Source organism: Eulemur rufifrons, chromosome 3 (genome assembly GCF_041146395.1).
Source record: "Eulemur rufifrons isolate Redbay chromosome 3, OSU_ERuf_1, whole genome shotgun sequence".
Taxonomy (NCBI): domain Eukaryota; kingdom Metazoa; phylum Chordata; class Mammalia; order Primates; family Lemuridae; genus Eulemur; species Eulemur rufifrons.
The window spans coordinates 83,457,414-83,476,405 of NC_090985.1; the positions used below are offsets into that span (position 1 = coordinate 83,457,414).

At 37.3% G+C, this 18,992-nt stretch overlaps 1 protein-coding gene across 13 annotated transcripts in view; it reads left to right on the forward strand.

Moving 5' to 3' along the window:
* EYA1 (EYA transcriptional coactivator and phosphatase 1) overlaps positions 1-18,992 on the forward strand; it is a 306,480-nt gene that overhangs the window by 192,502 nt on the left and 94,986 nt on the right. For 5 of the 13 annotated variants that reach the window (XM_069466378.1, XM_069466377.1, XM_069466375.1 and 2 more), the window contains one exon: positions 2,432-2,554. In XM_069466378.1, coding sequence (XP_069322479.1) covers positions 2,432-2,554 — 123 coding nt within the window. Of the gene's footprint in view, positions 1-2,392; positions 2,559-4,832; positions 4,838-18,992 lie in introns of all 13 variants that reach the window. The other 8 variants (XM_069466371.1, XM_069466372.1, XM_069466373.1 and 5 more) reach the window with 3 other exon arrangements.

An 18,992-nucleotide genomic window follows, 5' to 3' on the forward strand; every position in this document is an offset into this window, starting at 1 on the left:
GGATATATTCTCAAAATTTATGTGTAAGATGGTTATTTCAAGTGTAAAAGTATTTTCCAGTACACAGGATACCAAAGTACTGTCAACCTACCAATGCTGCCGTGGGAAGGCGCCATTCCCGTCACTGCCTTGGCTGCCAGCCCCACGCCTCCTTTCTTCTTTCTCTCCCCCCTGTGCCTCCCCGTCCCTTGTTCAGTCATAGGGCCTGGGCAGCTCCTTTTGCTAATATCTGGGCATAGGGACTCTTCCAATTCTAAAGCATCAATGAATGTCCTTGTTGTCTGAAATAGCTGTTCCAGTAGAGTGAGATGAGCAGAGAGTCTGGAGAATAGAATCAGGAGCCAGCCTAGTGAGGGTGGGGATTTCAGAGTGATAGGTGGGGATCAAGGAGGTGGTGAGAATATGGCTCAGTGTGAAGGGCTTGGATTCGAGAGCTTTCCATGGCTGTAAATCCCATGGGAATAATTTTCAGTCCTTAGCGTTTTCCTGATCACCCCCTTTCTTCTCTTTTTGGGCCTTGAGTACAAGGAGATGCCCCAAGTGCTTGTGACCAGAGATTCTATTTTTCTTGGGCCAATGCATTGAAAAATATGGTAGCCTTCTCCCCCTTTGCTTGTTCATGGAGGAGGAACACATAGTTTAGGGTTGTCACTGCTGATAATCAAGGTCCAGATGGTCTTAAAAAACTTTCCCCAAGGACTTGTGCCCCTTGACATTTTACTTAGACTCTGTAAGAAAAAATAGGCATATCTTTTTGTAGTGAGAATAGTAGAGTAATGGGGAAAAACCATTCATTCTATTCTTCACTGAAACTGCTTGGAGTCTACCAGTGAAATGACTTTGCCATCTTATAGGTAGGAGTCATGGAGAGAGGCACAGCTATAGGAGTTTCTGCCTCTTCCTGCTTTGCCTTACATGCTCTTATCACAGCCATCCTCATCCTGAACTGTCAAGCTAAAAACAAGAGGTGGTACAGGTGATGGCTGGAAATAGATCAGAATAGCCTCAAATGGAGAAAGAAGGGGAAAATCCCTAGTGGTGACAACATGAAAAGAAAAGGAGTTTCTAGAGCCATCAAGCCACCTGTCTTGGGGAGGGGTGTTTCCAGAGTCCCTTTATGTGTACAGATTTATTCATTGATTTGGAATTGCCTGTACAGGGAAAATCGCATTTTTTAAAAATGTTAAGGTTGTGTCAAAACTTAAATGCTAAGGTCATTATGAAGTTATTTAGAGATACTCCAGGAATTAGAATAGGCTCCTCAGCCAAGAGTCAGATTCTTCCACTGCCTTAGGACAATTACCTAACTTCATTCTACTGATGAAATTCCCCTAAAATGGAAATAAACAGTAAGACTACTGTGTATTCTAGATTCTAAAGATATCATTTATCTTAAGTGCAAAGCAAAATTATTCAAAAATGTGAATTCCCTTGGCAGAAATTGCTCTCATCCCTGTGTGGGAATTAAGGACAGTTGTTCACTTTACGACTGTCTTTAATTATGATCTGGAGCTGAGCTGTATACCTCAGTGCTGCCAAACCCCAGTCCTGGAATTACAATGTCAGCCTGGTGCTTTGGGAAGCAATTTAGGGGCCACAGATACGTTATTTTTTCATGCTGCCTTATGATAAAAACAAAGGTACTTTAGACTACATTTAAAACAATTATATTTGAATATTTGAAACTAAAAGGGACAAAAGAGGAACTGCTTGTCAACTTCACTTGTTTATAAATCCCTATGCTGTTTTACAGGATTCAGTTCTTTAGTATTCACTTCCATTGTGCTTACTTTCTGAGAGGACCTAGATGTTAAGGAGAAGGCTTTGCTGCATGTTGCTTAATTTTGTGCCCAGTGTACCTTCCTCTGACTTCAAAATGAGTTGTGTACTAAAATCAGCTTTGTGATAGAGTAAGGGGGAAAAACCACTGTGAGGCTAGAAACTCTAATCATTTTTTAGAGAAAAAAAATTTGTTTTGATAGTAGTTAATATAACAACTGTGGAATAATTTAGCTAAGTTCAGTTATGGCTATTTCTTAACTACGAAGGAGATAATCTTCAACTCTTGTAAAACAACAAAATGAAGTATAGAAATTATATCACTGAATTGATGATATTTTATTCCTATGAAATATCCTATATTTTATTCCTATAAAATATCCTATATTTTATAGGAAGTTGAATGCAGAACAAGAGAGAATAGTGTGAATAGGCATTCAAATCTGTAATAATCCTGGATTTTTTAAAAAACTGAAGTTATACTTTGTGATATTTCCATTATAAACATGTATACTCTTTGTCACTGAGATAAGATTGGGAAGCATTTGTGACTAAACAGTTGTGGAAGTGTGTGTTTTTGTATATTTATCAGCTTTTGAAAATGAACAGATAGATAAGCTATCACTAACTGATTTAGGTGCATTGTGGGCAGGCATCAAGACCGAAGGTGGATTGTCACAGTCCCAGTCACCTGGACAGACAGGATTTCTCAGCTATGGCACAAGCTTTGGTACCCCTCAACCTGGACAGGCACCATACAGCTACCAGATGCAAGGTCTGTATACATGTTGACATTGCTGTTTTCCTTAACCCTATAGGCTGATAGTTAATTTCTAAAGTAGAATCTGGTATTTCGTATAAGTAGTCAGTGACAATGGCAAGTGGACTGAGCTCAGAGGCAGGACACCTGCTTTTAGTTCAGCTCTTCGCTTAACCTACTCTCTGGGCCTAAATTCCCATGTTTATAACATCAAGAGGTTAAACTGATCTATAAGGTTCTTTTCAAAAAGCTGTAAAACTTTTTGTGGAGCTGTTCCTTCCTTTGTCATCTTCTGTCAATGAAAAAAGGAATAAAAAAGTCAAAAGTCAGTCATGTAAGAGGTTGCAATGTGGTATACGCTAAAAAACTCCAGCACTTGGTTTTACAAACTAAGTTTTCTAAAAGGGTTGTTTTCTTTATTTTTATTATGGGGTAGAGGTTGGAGGGTGGCAGTCATAGGTCTAGAGCTAAAGTATGTGATATGTGTTGACAAAATGATCTGCCAAAGACGAGTAAATCAGATTTACAGCCACCCAATGAATCTTCAAGATAATGTTCCAAGAATCTGTCCGTGGGTTCTGTTTGTGAAACTATAGGTGAAACATAATGTAAGTGCGAGTCAAATGGAATGACAGCTGAAAGTTTATATTGTCAAAGCTATTTTCAAGAATACATAGACATTACTTATAATTTGCATATTTTATATCATGCAAGTGCATCTGTAAAGTACTTGAGAATAGTTTCCACATAATTTAAACATTCTGCTAATATCTTGTTTGTACTGTAAATCAGTTGAACAAATCATATTCAGCCTCCAAATACGTGCCAAGCCATAGATGAATTAAATCCCTGGTTACCACTTTTTGATTGAAGGGGGTTCCTTTTTTATAGTTTTTATCTTTTTTATATCTTTTGTCATATTCTTCATTATATTAATGTTTGTTTATTGTAGATAAATTAGAATGTACAAAGAAGCAAAAGTAATTACAATCCTGTATCTCATACATTTATTATTATAATTTTGATATATATTCTTCTAGATATTCAATATGGAACCATATTGTATGATATAGTATTGCAAACTGCTATTTTCGGCAACAAGTATACTGTAAACATCTTTTCACATCAATAGGTTCTGCTCTACAGCATCATTTTAATGGCTGCATGGTATCCATGGGTGTATCTTATTTAATTCTCTATTATTGGACATCTAGGTCCATATCTTATCTACATCTTTATTTCCTTTGGATAAGTTTAAGTGTAGGATTTCTAAGTAAACTGTTTATACTCTTTTAAGGATTTCTTATACATTTACACAAGGAAGTGCTGTGTATTAGAGTGCACACATTGGATGATATCTTATTGTTTTCACACATTTTTTAAAAACTGAGAAAGTAATTTTTCTTCTTTTCAATGGTGATGTTTGTTTTTGTCTTATATTAAAGATCTTAACCTTTTATAGTGTTTCATAAATATATTTTCAGTTTATCATTTTTAAGTGTTTTTTCTCCTATACAGCAAACTAGATTTCGTGGGACAAGATCCATTAATCTTTTTATATTTGATTTTGCCTTTGGTTCAAAAAAGCCTGAATTACGAAGTTTGATATATTTAGTGGTTACTCTTATAATATATAGAATTTATTGCTAGAAGGATACTACTTATGTACCTCATTCCAAAACTTCTAAGCTGCCTTGGAAAAGAACTGTTTCTAAACATGCTGAATATCAATTGAGTAAAGGGATAAAAAGAACAAAAAGTAATGGAAAGACTTCATTAGTGAATGTAACAGCCCTAGGCTCTAGTAATGAAATAGATCATAAGGCAGACAAGCTGTGTTTTACTCATAGAGCTTTCGTTCTTGTCAAGGAGAGAGGTGGTAAACAAGCAACCAAATAAATTACACAATTGCAGATTCCTCTGGGAGCTTTGAGGGAAATAAACAGACTTCATAGTGGGTCCCATTGTCCACTGGGAATCCAGGTCTCCTTGAGGAGAAGCGGATCCTAAAGGTGAGAAGGTGGCAGATGAAGTACCCTCCCTGGAGCAGAGCTACAGGTGTGTGGTACCTGGGCCTGCGCCCGCATGTGCCCTCACGGTTACCAGTCTACCGTGAGCTAAGTATAGAAATGGCGAGCATTTGGGAACTTCCATAGTCGGTCGATAGTAAATTTTATGTTTGTTAAATCTAATAATTTTTTTAAAAAAGACTTTGGACTCCTTTTTATTTTATTTTTAAAGAAATACTATTGTATTTTGCTCAATTGTTAGTCTGTGAAGGATTAGGGGAAAGAACTGGTCCTGAGCCTCAAATAGTTGGAGAATTATCGTACTTGAGTTACTTTTACCTCTTGCTCTTCTCCCAGGTCGAGAGCTATGCAACAGAAACACTTTGTAAAAGGACTAACCAGCTATCAGAGTACAGCATGGTGCTAGAATAAAGAACAGTGGAAATGAAGGAGAAAAGGAAATGAATTTGGAGAAAATTGAAAACTATTTTTGAAAAGCAGTTGTAACGTGTAGCACTAGATAAGGCATTGCTTTTCTACCCATAGGTTTTGTTTTGTCTGGTCTTAACGGATCTTGCATTAAAACTCTTTGCGTGTTTTTGTACATCCCCTAGTTGAATGGCCTTTCCAGTAGGATTTAAGAGCCCATTTTCCTTGAGGTATGATGTTATATGGGTATTTCTATAATGGTATTTGGCTCAATTTTAGGTTATTGGATATACAGGTGGAGCATCCCTAATCCAAAAGTCTGATATCTGAAAAGCTCTAAAATTTCTGAAAGTTTTTGAGTGCCGACATGATGATCAAAGGAAATGCTCATTGAAGCATTCAGGATTTCGGATTTTTGGATTAGGAATACTCACCCAGAATATGATACAAATATTCCAAAATTTGAAAAAAGTCTGAAATTTAATACACTTCTGGTTTCTAGCATTTCAGTTAAGGGATATTCACCCTGTAATATTATTTCCACATATCAAGTCAAATGATAATTTGCTATTAACTGGAAATTTAACTTGCCAATATGATGATGGATGATGATATATAACTTGCTATAGAATGTATATGGCTAGATTTGGGTACATAATTAAATTCTGATTAATATGTATTTCTTAAATATTAAATGCAGTATGAAAACTGCCTCACCATTATTCAATTGTGTGCCTAGTTGTGGGAGTCTGTTGACCTTTGAGTGTCTTTTCAGTATTTTTTTAATATAGTAATGTTTATAATGTCTAAAATTATTTTGAACATTCTCTGAATTCTATTAATCCTTAATGAATAATGGTGATTTTTGCTTATATCGATTTCATTTTATAGCTATTAAAAATTCTTAGAATCCTAGATGAGATTATATTTATTTTAGTGATCTGGGGATATTTTTCCTAGCTTTTTTCCAGGAAGATCTTTTATATTTCTTTAAAATATAAGGTATGATGATTAGTTATTCAGAGATTTAGCTGAATTTCATAATAATAGAAGAAATATTCTAGTAGCACATATGACTCAAACTTAAATGTGTTGTGTATGCCTCCTCTAGGTGTTATGCTGAGTAATTTAAAGAAAATTTATGATGATCACTTCTTTGGTTCTATCAGACATAGAAGGACTGGACTAAAGATACAGTGAAATCTTTCACCCTGGTTAACAGTATAGGTTCTGGGGTCAGACTTTCCATCTGTGGTTCTGCCGTTGTTGTCTGTGGGCCTCCAGCAGGAACTTGACTTCTTCACACCTCTGTTTCCTCATCTGGAATATGGGATGATGTCTACTCCTACAATAGTATTGTGAGATTTAATTGAGATTTTATGTGTGAATCACTCTGACTGACATGTGGTATATAGTAAGAACTCAAATGATGGTTTTCATTTTTACTGTTCCCATTGTGGTGATGATACAGTTACTATTATTTTAATTATTATTATTATAGTCCAGCTTTCTGGAATGGTTCCAGATTAGAAAGCATTACTTAAATGCTCCCTCTCTTCCATTTCCCAAGGGAGGAATATGAATATATATATTAAATATAAAATTTAATATGAATAATAGAATAAAAATACATATTTAAAAATATATATTTAAAATCTTTTACCATCAAAGAGAACTCCAAGAACCCAAATAAGCATAGCAAAAAAAAAGAGCCAAATGGAATTAATGTGCTGGCATGGAAAGAAAATTGCTACCAGCAAAGATCAGGCTTTTTGTACATGATACCAAAAAAAAAGAGCGGGAGAAACAAGAAAAAGCAGCCAAGAGCATGAGGAAGGAAATCAGAAGAGAGAAAAAGCTGCACGGGCAGCACTGGTGATGGGGTGTTGGAAAGTGGGAGTGGTGGGAAGCACAGAAGGGCCAGTGACAGAGAACCAAACTCAGCTCTGCAGTGGTTGGGAAAGAAAGAGGTCTCAACCAAGAGCCGTCACATCTCTACTTTGATTTCAAGGAATGGGTGGAGAAAGAGGAGACAACAGCCATTCAAACAGCAAATTGTTGAGTTCAGAAGATTAGGGGAGACAGTGGGAATGTGCCAAGCTATGCTTGTGTAGAGATGGAAAACTCTCATGCCCATCCAACAATGTAAAGTAACAGCTGACATTTATTGAGCACTGTTTATATGCCTGGGACTAAACCTAGTTATTTCCCATGTGACATCTCATTTAATTTTCACAATAACTCTGAGCAATGACTTCAAAGGATAAGAACCTGAAAATGCTGAAGAACGCAAAAAATTAGCAATTTATTTAGTTTGTATAATATCAGCGGTTACTCAAGGATGGCTACTCAAAATCAACACATAATGAATGGTTTAGAACTGTCTGACCCTGTTGTATTATACGTACACTTAAATTATAATACCTACAGGAGTGGCTCTCAGAGAATACTACAAAAAACCAAGATGTAGTTGCCTGTAGTGTTTAAATTTTCTGAAAAGTGGACGTGACCATTAAAACCAAGAGATCGCATTACACAACTAGTTATATAACTAGCCAAACACCAGCTCGTGAAGCTCTAGAAACAATTTTTAGAAAACTCTTTTCTGAGCATTGTCTGTGCTTAAACACTTTTATGGCCCTTAAGGAGCAGATTTGGGAGATTTGGCAATTTATGGCCATTTTTTTACTGTTAAGCCTTGTAAGCTGGGCCATACTTACTTGGTGTCTCCTTGTTTGGTTCAGCTGATCCTTCTGGACCCTTCCGGCTCCAACGTCCAATGCTTCTGTTATGCCAGTCAGGCTTCTGTGAATTTGACACATGCCATTTTCTTAAGCCAAACAAGGATCAGATTTTCATTTTGCCTGTACTAATACTAAAATTCCATGGAATAAAACCTTGGTGATTGGGAAATCTGATTGCTTTCACCTTTGCTGCAAGATCACTGGAAAATTCTGTTTCTGCTTTAATTACTTCATTTGTACATCCAGTGAAGGATTAGAAACTTCAGTTCAACTGAGAAAGACAAACTGTTCTTATTCATACACAGCTGTAGAGTTCACCCTAAGCAAGTGAAATCCTTGCTTATTCGTTTTTGCCATTTTCCTGTTCCCCCGGTGTTAGCCTTAGTGTTTTTGGAAGAAGTGTTAGAATGGTCTGAGGAGGTTTTTCTTCACACACCATTACAAACCTGATGCAAATGAGTTAGCTGAATGGGTGGGTGTGGACAGACAGAGGGCGCCTGGAGACCCCAGGGTCAGTTGTGCAGAAAACGTGTTTTCAGTGCTGCTCACCAATCCAAGTGCACTAGCTGCAAGAGAGAAGCGGGGTGTTGAGTGTGAGTGTGTGTGTGTGCACATGCCTGAGAGGTAAGAAAACCCTTTAGGAGAAGCTGCTTCAGCCGCTGATTTACTTACCACTGTCGTAGAATATCTGCCCAGTGTATCATAAAACAACTTTTATTCTCATTTTATGTAAAGGGGACAACTAACTTGAACATCAACCTTTTAGTTATTATTATTATTATTATTGTGATTATTATTTTAAATGCAGCTGGTGCAGGGATGGGAAACCTGTGGCCTTCTAAATCCTTAAGTGCAGCCTTTGGACTGAATCCAAATTTTACAGAACAAATCCTTTTATTAAAAAAGGTGCAGCAGAGAAAAATGAAGCTTTTCTTCCCTCCTTTTATGCTTAAAAAAGGACAATCTTGAAATCAGAAGGCCGCAGTTTCCCTACTGCAGGCTGGTGTCTCCATCCATTTAACTCCGCATACAATAGAGACTGATAGTTCCACCTAACACAGGAAACAATAAACTATGTTCATGTTGGTGGCGCCAAATCATATGAAGAAAATGAAATTTTGTTTAGCAATCTATTTGAGGGAAAGACCTGTATATTTCACTTGCAAAAGATTTTTGCACATACACAAGTAAAAGTTAGTTGTGTCACTTAACTGGTTAAGCCTCAACTTTGAGAAAAACCAGTCTTCCATCATAGCTTAGTTCTGTTGATTCTAGATCGTTGAAGGTAGTGACCATCTTTGTTCTTGTTTCTATCTTCAGTATTTAACATTATATCTAAAATACACAAATGCTTGTTAGAAGTAGAGAGGCCTATGGTCACAGTGAAAGTTAAAAATTAAGATTCATAAAGGTCTTTAGTTCTCTTCATTTGGTGACGTGAATTTGGAATTTAGCATAATAAAAATTTCAGTGAATTTATTATCATAATGTGTTTAAAGCAATCTTCCCTTGTGTTGATGCCAGCAGAGCTGCTTGGAGGCCGCAGAATCATCACGGTGGTGATATAAAATGCCTTTGAGTGTTTTATTGCCCAAATAGCAATGACAGTATGGGACATTCCTGCCCTTCTGCGCTAGGGAAGGTGTCAGGATTTGCTGTGATAGATGGGGGCCTACACAGATGCACATGGACTAAAGCCAGAGGGCCCTGGAAACTCTGCTTTGTTTATTTTCTTTTAGGCTTTATTGCTCTCACTTAGAGAAGAAAATAACACAAATTCTGACTCCCTTTTTGGATATAATGTTGTTTGTTCTGCTAAAGAGATTGGGGTTCAAACTAGTGGGGAGAAACAATGACTCAGGGTAGAGATTGGTTAAAGGGTGTGTGGAAGGAACACGGCTCCCTCCCCATCATGCCTCCCATACCCATGGCTCATTATGAAGTGGGAACGGTCTGATAACATCACCCTTGTTTCCCTTGATCTGCTTTTCTATAGCTTTTCAAAATGTGCCTGAACTATTTCAGATTATCAGTCATTTAGAACTGTAAAATTGCTTAGCAAAATGTACTGTTGCACTTTTAAAAATTTTCATTATCTATAGAAATGGTATTTTCAAAAGGAATGACTCCAAAAGATAGAGTTCTAGGAAAATATATCCTAAGCTTTTTTTAAATAATTAACTATAATAAAGCATTTGAAATTTGCACTTTCTGGCATAAAATAACATACAGAGTTAGAGTTGGAGAATAGCTATTGCAGCTTGCACTGATGTTCAGAATCTCCCCTTAATTGTTTTGCCACTCATATTTATTTTTTAGTTATTGGCTTATTTTACATTCTAGATTTTTTTTTTTTGGCTTAAATTGTTTTTTAAAAGTAATATTTTTGTTTCAGTTCTCTTTCTATCTTGTGTCATTTCAAGTGTTGAAAATTGGATAGAAATCTTTTAAAAATCCAGGTATAGCAATAATTAGTGACCAATATCAATTTTATTGTCTGAATGAGTTGTTTTTGGTTAAAATATACTAACAAAGGTAAGCCTAAAGGCTTTGCCAACATTATTACTTAAGTTAAAAATTCTCTTTGGAAATAAAAACTATTCCTGGGATAAAAAGGAAAACCTGGTCTTTTAAAATTTAGCTTCAAAAGAAGGGAAACTCCCTGCCTTTAAATAGCCCATCTGGCCTGCGGAGGCTTTTCCCCAGGGACTTGCTCTAACTTCTGCCACATAGATCCAGCTTGATGATGGACATAGCCCATGGCAAAGAGGCCAGGGAAGGAAAGCAAATGGACTTCTGTGAAAATACACGAGGGACAAACAGCATCCTGCTTGCCGAGTAAGTGCTAGAAAATGCTCTCAAACATGGGAAGTACAGACAGGCCCCAGCAGGTTCCAGCATTCTTATGTTGGCTGGGATTCGGGTTTTTAATGTGAGTCCTTGTTCTCTGTGAAGTAGACCTTTGACCTACATGTGACTCTTTTTTTTTTTTTTTTTTTTTGATTTTTTTGAAAAGTTTTTTGAAGTTATAGCTGGGCAGTGTTACCCAGATTAAATCACACACAAACTTTGATTTAATATTTTAAGTCACATTATAAATCAATGTAGGCTGCGTTCTTCTTAAGTGTGAAAAAGTAGCAGAGATTTATTAATGAAAGTTTTAGAGAGTTGGTTTGTTTTAAAACTACAATTGCTTAGCGCCTATAGAACTGGGTGGCCTAGACAGGATCTTCTAGGGAGACTGTTTCTTGTTTGTTATGGTTGATGAGAATGCCACACCCTTTCTCTGTAGGAACCCCTGACGGTGACAAGAAGAAAGCAAAATCTTTGTGATACGCTGTCCCTGGGTTGCTTTATATAATTTACTTTTAAATTTGCTAGTCTAAAAAAAGGAGTTACAATGAAAAAGTCTTAGAAATGAGATAGTTTGAGTCCAAATTTACTTATTAAATTTCTTAGGTGTCATTATCTCTCCTCTTTGCGTTTTTTTTATTTTCGTGTAACCAAAAATTAATACCACTTCTTTTATAATTTCCTTTCAACATTACTGGTTCAGAAAAATCTGAAAAGTAGATTTGGCATGGTAGAATCGCAAACAATTACCTGGAAGTGGAGCTAACGTTCGATCTCTACCCAAGAGACCATGCCCCCGGAGCTCAGCATCCTCTTTAATTCTTGGATGAAGATAAGGGGCCTGCCTCAGCTACCTCATGTGGTGATGTTGGAAACAACCTATGACGATGGGTGTGGAAGTCTTGAACTCTAACTGTACTCTAAAACCAGAGGATGTTATTGCATTCTGAATTTGAAGTTCTTCTTATGCAAGCAAGACTCTTGTTTTCATTAATATACCTGAGATAACGCCAATATCTGAGCTAACAGAGTAAATACCCTTTTAGGAGGCCTTTGTCCTGTACCATAAGGTCAGTGTTAGGATTCAGTTAGGATGCTGCTATTTAGAATAGTAAGGTTAACGTTCTGTTGGGATGTCCATATGGTATGTAGATGTGAGGTCCTCGTACCATCTCTGGGGTCCAGTGGTATTCATAGCTCAAGTCAGTGAGATTTTATGAGCTGTTCAAAATCTATGGTACTTAATCAACTTAAAATTTATTTGACTTAAAGTTTGCTGGACTTTTTTCCTGGAGGTTCAGAAATATTTTAAATCCTTTCAAAAGGTGCTTATAGGTCCTGAATTTAATTTTCTCCATAAAATTTAAATCTAAAACTGTGATAACCCGATTTTTAAAGATAACCCTTTATACACCATCTAGTTTCAAAGAAACCAGCAAAGTGTGTCCTCCAGATAAAATCTGAGAAGTCACGTCAATTGTTATTTGATTTTTCCTTTCCCTACTTTTTTTTTTTTTTTTTTTTTTTTTGCTGAACAGATAAAAAAAAGTTGAGAGACTTTTTTCTCTGAAATCTTTTGTAGGCCCTTAGTCACCGTACCAAACTGCCCCCAAAACACACACACACCAAAAAAAAGGAGTATGGAAAGACCCCCTCCTGTCCCTCACCTGATTCCTTGTAACAGTCGTGTTCTCCCTGGACCCTTTAGTCACCTACCACATGGGATTGAAATTCTCAAGCGACATTTCTGGCTCCCACTAGATGAAGCCCTTCAGTCAGGCATGGTTTACCCATCTCTGTGTGAGGCAGACACGATAAATACAGCAAATGAATTTAAGGAACTTATGGTCAGGATGAAAACAAGACTAGAGAGGACTTGTTTAGCATTGGTCTAAGGAAGAGATGAATTATAGTACATGGTATTAATTATTGGTGAGCTCGGGTTCCCAGAAGGTAGAATCAGTTCAAGAGGAATAGCTGAGGAAAGCTTGCATGTATAGTGGGTCCCCAGCTCTCTCCCTCACCATTCTTAGAAGGAGAGTCAGAATCGTAACAGTTCATGCCTCCCAGCACACTAACAGTGATATGTTGATCATTCAGGTTCTCGGATTTTTCAGTTAAAGAATGCCATTTCTAGGCCGGGTGTGGTGGCTCACGCCTGTAATCCTAGCACTCTGGGAGGCCGAGGCGGGAGGAGAGCTGGAGGTTAGGAGTTCAAGACCAGCCTGAGCAAGAGCGAGACCCTGTCTCTACTAAAAATAGAAAGAAATTAGCTGGATAACTAAAAATATATACATAAAAAATTAGCCAGGCATGGTGGCGCATGCCTGTAGTCCCAGCTACTCGGGAGGCTGAGGCAGGAGGATCGCTTGAGCCCAGGAGTTTGAGGTTGCTGTGAGCTAAGCTGACACCATGGCACTCTAGCCCGGGCAACAGAGCGAGACTCTGTGTCAAGAAAAAGAATACCATTTCTTTTTCTGAGCTGTTTTTCTTAAACAAATGATTAAGAAATTACTATCCCCTCCAGCAGTCACCACTCGTCCCTGCTTCCCTATAAACTTTCCACTCTCTAATCTTCTATGTATAGTTTATCCTCACCCAGTCCAGGAGCACACTTCTCGCCTTTCCTGTGACCCATGCGCTTTCCTCCCCAATCGAACCAGGTGTCTTCCCATCGTCCCCGAGCAGCTCCCTGTCAGAGCTTGTGGCACCTAAGTAGGGAACGAAACTGATGTTTCTCTGTGTCATCTTCACGAGTGTGTAGTTTTTTGTTTTTTTTAACTTTCCCGAAGGGCTAGGGCTAGACTCATGCTCCCACTTGTGCTGGTCTACATCAACAATCTCTAGGCTTGTACCTATAAACAGTACCAGTAGGTGCTGTTGATGGAAATAACTTGAAAAGTGTTTCGTTTGTTTTGTGATTAGAGATATATAATCTGCCTACTCAGAGTATAAAAATTCTCAACTTTTAAAAGAGGACAGTGGAAGAACAAATAATGTTGTCTCTTAGAGACATTCTAACAGGAAAGATATTTCAATGTTCTGTTTTAGAAATGAGTGTTCCCCGCCCCATGTCAAAAAAAAAAGTGGCCGTGATTGTTCATGATAGCAAATTACTTAAATAGATAGGCTTTTTCTTTTAACTAATGGGTAAGAATGTACCCCCACCCCCACCCACTTGGAGTGTAATTTAATTCCAGACTCTACCAAGAATTATTGAAGCTTCACTTGAACTAATCTGCCGAACTCCTTGATTGAGAAATAATGAGTTCTAAGTGGGAATTCCTTCTACTCCGGGGAGTTTTCATGATAAAATGTGAAGTGAAACGTAAACCATTTTATTGTGGGAAATGCTCTATTTTATCTATCTGGAGGTGACTTTTCATGTAAAGTCATTTGTGTATAGGAAGGAAAATAAATACTTATTTTGATAAAAGATTCTGAACATTAAGCCTAATTCTGTGACCTAAAATTATAAGTGGAAACTCATAAAGCCAGCAGAAACTCAGTGGATCGCTCTAATGGAAGAAGAAGGTGGGTTTTTTTCCTGGTCACGTCTTGTCCTGTCTCCTCTCTGGCATCCAGGTGCGAGGCCTGGTGTGCGCAGCCTGCTACACAAACGCGCCTCTCACCAGGCCTACATGGAGCAGGAAGTGGGTTTAGCAGCTTAGACAACACAGCTTTCTTGGGAGAACGGCCGCTGCTGTTGTGCCCGTGCTTTGTGGTGTTCAACACATCAGTGAAATCCATGTAGTAGTGTTGGCACTGAAGTCTGCATCACATTAGCTGTGAAACTGGGACCCTTTACTCCATATGATCTTTAGCTCAGCTCAAGAACCAAAAATCCCCCTCACAGGCTCCAAGAAGCTTTAACTGTAAATGCTTGAAGAGTATAATTACTTTCTTAATGTAACAAGAAAGCTTAGACTGGTTACATATTTTTGAAGCAATTGCTTAAACACCTGCTGAATTGGTGCTAAAAATCAGGCACTATAGGTGTTTGGTAAACACGCAGGCTTTCGGGTCACATCCCAGCTCTCTGCCTCAACAGGACTGAGTCTGCGTCTGAGGAGGGCCCAGGTGTACACCTTTTTACAAGCATCTCCTCGTGGTTCTGAGGCAGTTGGTCAGCCATTATTTTGAAAATGGTGGTAAACAAAGGAAGTACTTTTAAGTCAAAAACCTTATTACTCTGAGAGGCAATATGCTATAGAGATTAAGAGCTTCAGCTCTGGAGCCAGGTGCCTGGGATTGAATTACAGGTCTGCCATACTTTCTTAGAACGTCAGGCAGTTTCCGCATCGGTAAAATGGGGTATAATAATATCTACCTCATGGGGGGGTTGTGAGGAATCAGTGAGTTATAACAGATAAAATGCTTTATTTGGACCTGGCTCAGGGTAAGCACCCAACAAGTTTTATAGTTTTTCTTATTTCTGTTTTGCTTTGTGTGTGTGTGTGTGTGTGTGTGTGTGTGTGTATAAAAGTATCTATAAAGCATATATTATTTTTAATCCTATATATATCCTTCCTATTTCCTATATTTAATTATATATATTTTTTTTAATCCTATAGAACGATCTCTGGAAAAACATTAATGAATTTCAGAACTTCCCATGAAACAATGTAGAATAGGGTAAGAGGAGTCAAGAGAGCATTGTGTAGTCCTTAAAAACAGACCTATGTCTGAGTTTCGCTTTCATCCCATGGCAGCTGTATTACCTTAACCTAACTCTCTGTTTCCTTATCTGCAAAATGGGAATATTAACACTCCTTATAGTATCAAGTCATTGTGGAATATAGGAAAAGCTCATAAAAGATGAGTATAGTTTCTAACATATAGTGAGTACTCAGTGGGTGTTATCTATTTTTATTGTTATTGTATTTTGTACTTTGGGGATATTTGTATAAGTTGGGTACAGATACTCAATTATTTATATAAATGCCAAGGGTTTTTTTTGTTAGCCAATTTTATAGGGGAAGGACTAGTAAGTATTTGTTAGTTAACTGGTTAGTTAGTAAATAGCTTAAAATACTGATTAGTAAGTCATGGATACATATGTATATATCAGACATATATACATCACAGAGATTGATTAATATACACAAACATACAGCATACAGAGAGGGAGGTAGGTAGGTAAATAGATAGATTCAGTGACCCAGGCTTAGTGGGGAAGAGGAGAGGAGGATTCAGAGAGGCTCTTCTGAGGAAGGTTTCTAGTCCATGCTGAATCATGAAGTTCCATAGAAGTTAGCCAGAGGAGTTCGAGATCAGCCTGGGCAACATACCAAGACCCCATCTCTACAAAAAATAAAAGGAAAAAAAAAAGCCAGGCATGTTGGTACCAGCCTGTGGTCCCAGCTACACAGGAAGCTGAAGCAGGAGGATCACATGAGTCTTAAGATTTCAAGGTTACAGTGAGCGCTTGAGCTATGATTGGGTATTGTGCTCCAGCCTGGGTGATAGAGTGGGACCCTGTGCCCACCCTCACCTCAGAAAATAAAGAAGTTACCCAGGATTTAACAGGAAGAAGTAGGAGCTGTCAGGAGTGGCATTAGGAAGACAGCATCTAGGTTTACTAGTGTTAGGCTATAATGTATATCTGGATGGGTTGAAGCTGGGGTTGCTGGGAAGAGACCAAAGAAGTCAAAAAGATAAAACTAGGCCAGATCAGCAAAGGCCTAATAAATAAGCCCTGGTAAGGAGTTTGAATTTTCTTCTGATTGCAACAAGAAGCCACTAAAGGTTACTTTTTGAAGCAGGGGAGTGACAAGATCAATCATGCTCATTAGAGAAGGATTCTGCTGACTTTGTCGAGAATGAACTGAACAGTACCAGAAGCTGGGTAGGAAACCGGTGAAGGAGGCTGTTGCAGAAATCCGCTGCTGGTGGCCTGGTCTCAGTTAGCGGCTCTGTTTGCCTAAGTCCTACACGAAGGCAGGTAGATTAGCCCTGCAAACTTGATTCTGGTGGTTAAAAATTAATATTACCCGAGCCTGATTCTCTAGTATGTACACCTCTCCCTGAAGTAAGTTAGATCCTTTTGGAAGTTGCATTAAGTCTCCAAGGCCACTGGGGTGCCATTAAACTCCTGTTTCAGCGTACTAAATGGAATGGAATCTCAGCCTGTAGTCAGCCAGTAAATGAATATAACTTATGTTGAATTCCAGCTAATGTACAGTCTTAGAAGTAGCATTAAGTCTAGGAAGTCACCGGGGTACCATTTGGAGTACTGAACTGTGATTTACTTGGTCATACCCCAGTGGCCTCTATGTGCCAATATAGCTTCCACGGTCTTTCCTACTTCGTTTCAGGGGATAAATTATGGAATGAAAACATCCATTTTTAAAATATATTTTCTATATCTTTTTCATTTTCTTGGTTCATAGGGATTATTGAGGTCAGTATTTATTGCTCAAAAACGTGTCCTTTAAATGAAAGTAACAAGTCGTAACCTAAAAATGTGTAGTTTAAATGCAAGTAACAGGTCATAACCCTAAGTAATTTTCCCTATCGAATGCACATAACGAAAGTTAAAAATAAATTGATATTCATACCCTTAATACGAAAGAAATTTAAGTTTTTATTTTACAAGGAAGTTTTAAAGGCTCATTATTTATGTTTGCTTTACATAAAATGTCAGTATTCATGAATTGTTCACTGATATGCAAATGCATAAAAAGTAAGTTGTCTGCCCATGGGGTCCAATCTTTTAAAAAAACCTGACATCATTCTGATAAGTCCTGTGAGATCTGAGACTGTGTCTTAGTCACCCTTTTATCCCCATATAATTATCACCGTAAGCCTGGTGTTTAATACAAGTTTAATTAGCATGTGATTGCCACGTGCAAATGGATATTAATATGGGAAGCTTGTCTAGTGAGGGCCCAAGGGTGGTGGAGGAGTATTAGTCATGTGAGACCTCTCTGCTTATCTGAGATAGGTGTTCTGAAAACTTTGAACAATTGATATTCCTGAAACGTACAAATGAAGAAACCTCAACTATGAGCCTGTGTGATAACTAAATTTGAAACTATCTTAGGAAATATTTTTCTTTCTTAATAAAAATAACAAATCCTTGGATCAGGCTTTCAGAGTTCATAGATGCTTGATAAGTAAATAGGAAAAGAATTTTAGATATGCAAGAAGATTAAGTCATATTTATCTAACTTGGTAAAGTAAAAAGAAGGAAAAGATATATAAATACAGTAAAGAATTTTAGAAGTGTTTGCTGGAATATAAACAATAACAGTGCCTAGCAGTTCTGTGATATTATAGAGTGTATGTTTTGCTTTCCAAAACATTACCTCATCTGAGCTTTTAGGAACACTAAGAAATACGGTTTTTACAGATAAGGAAATCCTGTCTTAGAGTGGTCAGGTGACTTGTCCAAAGTCCAAACAGCTCATAAGTGACGAACTGAAAACTGTTTTCTATCTCTTAAGCCAATACTTAAATGTTCGGTAGCAAGTAAATAATTGGCATATAGTAACTACATTTTATAGCTGAAGCCACCTGTGAATAATGAGGTCACATTGAAGATTTTTCTCATTGAACTGCCAACACACTTATTGCCTATACTGCTCATTTTGCCTTAAAATTTTATTTTTTTTAAAAAAAATGGCTTTACTAATTACAGAAGCAACATGGGTTCTGAGTAGAAAATTTAGAAATGTATATTGCCTTAATGGATATTACGTGGCCATAGTTCAAATCCTTCAGATAACATTTCTGAGACTTTTGTACTTTTTGAAAATTTTTTATGCTTTAAAAATATTTTTAAATGAAACCACCAAAACTACTTTCTGTTGTTTTTATTTTTTACTTTTACAAAATAGTTTGAAAATATTTTTCCTGTCATTAAACATCATTCTACCATTTTAACAGCTTCATAGTAGTCTATTTTCTGGATAACACCTATTAAGGACTTGGGGTTGCTTTCTATGTTTTCTTGTTAGAAACAACACTGAAGAGCATCTTTGATAACTATCTTCTTGTATAAATCCATGATTATGTTTTTCCTGGAGTAAATGCCTTACAATAAAATGGCTGGGTTAAATGGTATACAGTTTCTCAGTTATTAACCAAATAGCCCAACAGGAAGGTTGTGCCTATTTAAATTCCCATTTGGGGGTGTATAAGTGCCATTTTTAATATATTTGCCAATACCTAATCTTTTGAAAAACCTTTTCCAATATATTATTGTTTTGCATAATTCAACAAGATAGTAAATGACATAAAGGAGAGAAATAAGTTTTGCTCTATGACAGTTCATGTGATCAGTGAAACAGTGATCGTCTTCCTCTTTAATCTTGGTTGTGTCAGTTTCATCAAATGCTGCCATTTGTTCTTCTGTGGAATGAAATAATGAAGTAGCTTCTTCAGTGGGCCATTTTAATGACCATATAATATAAA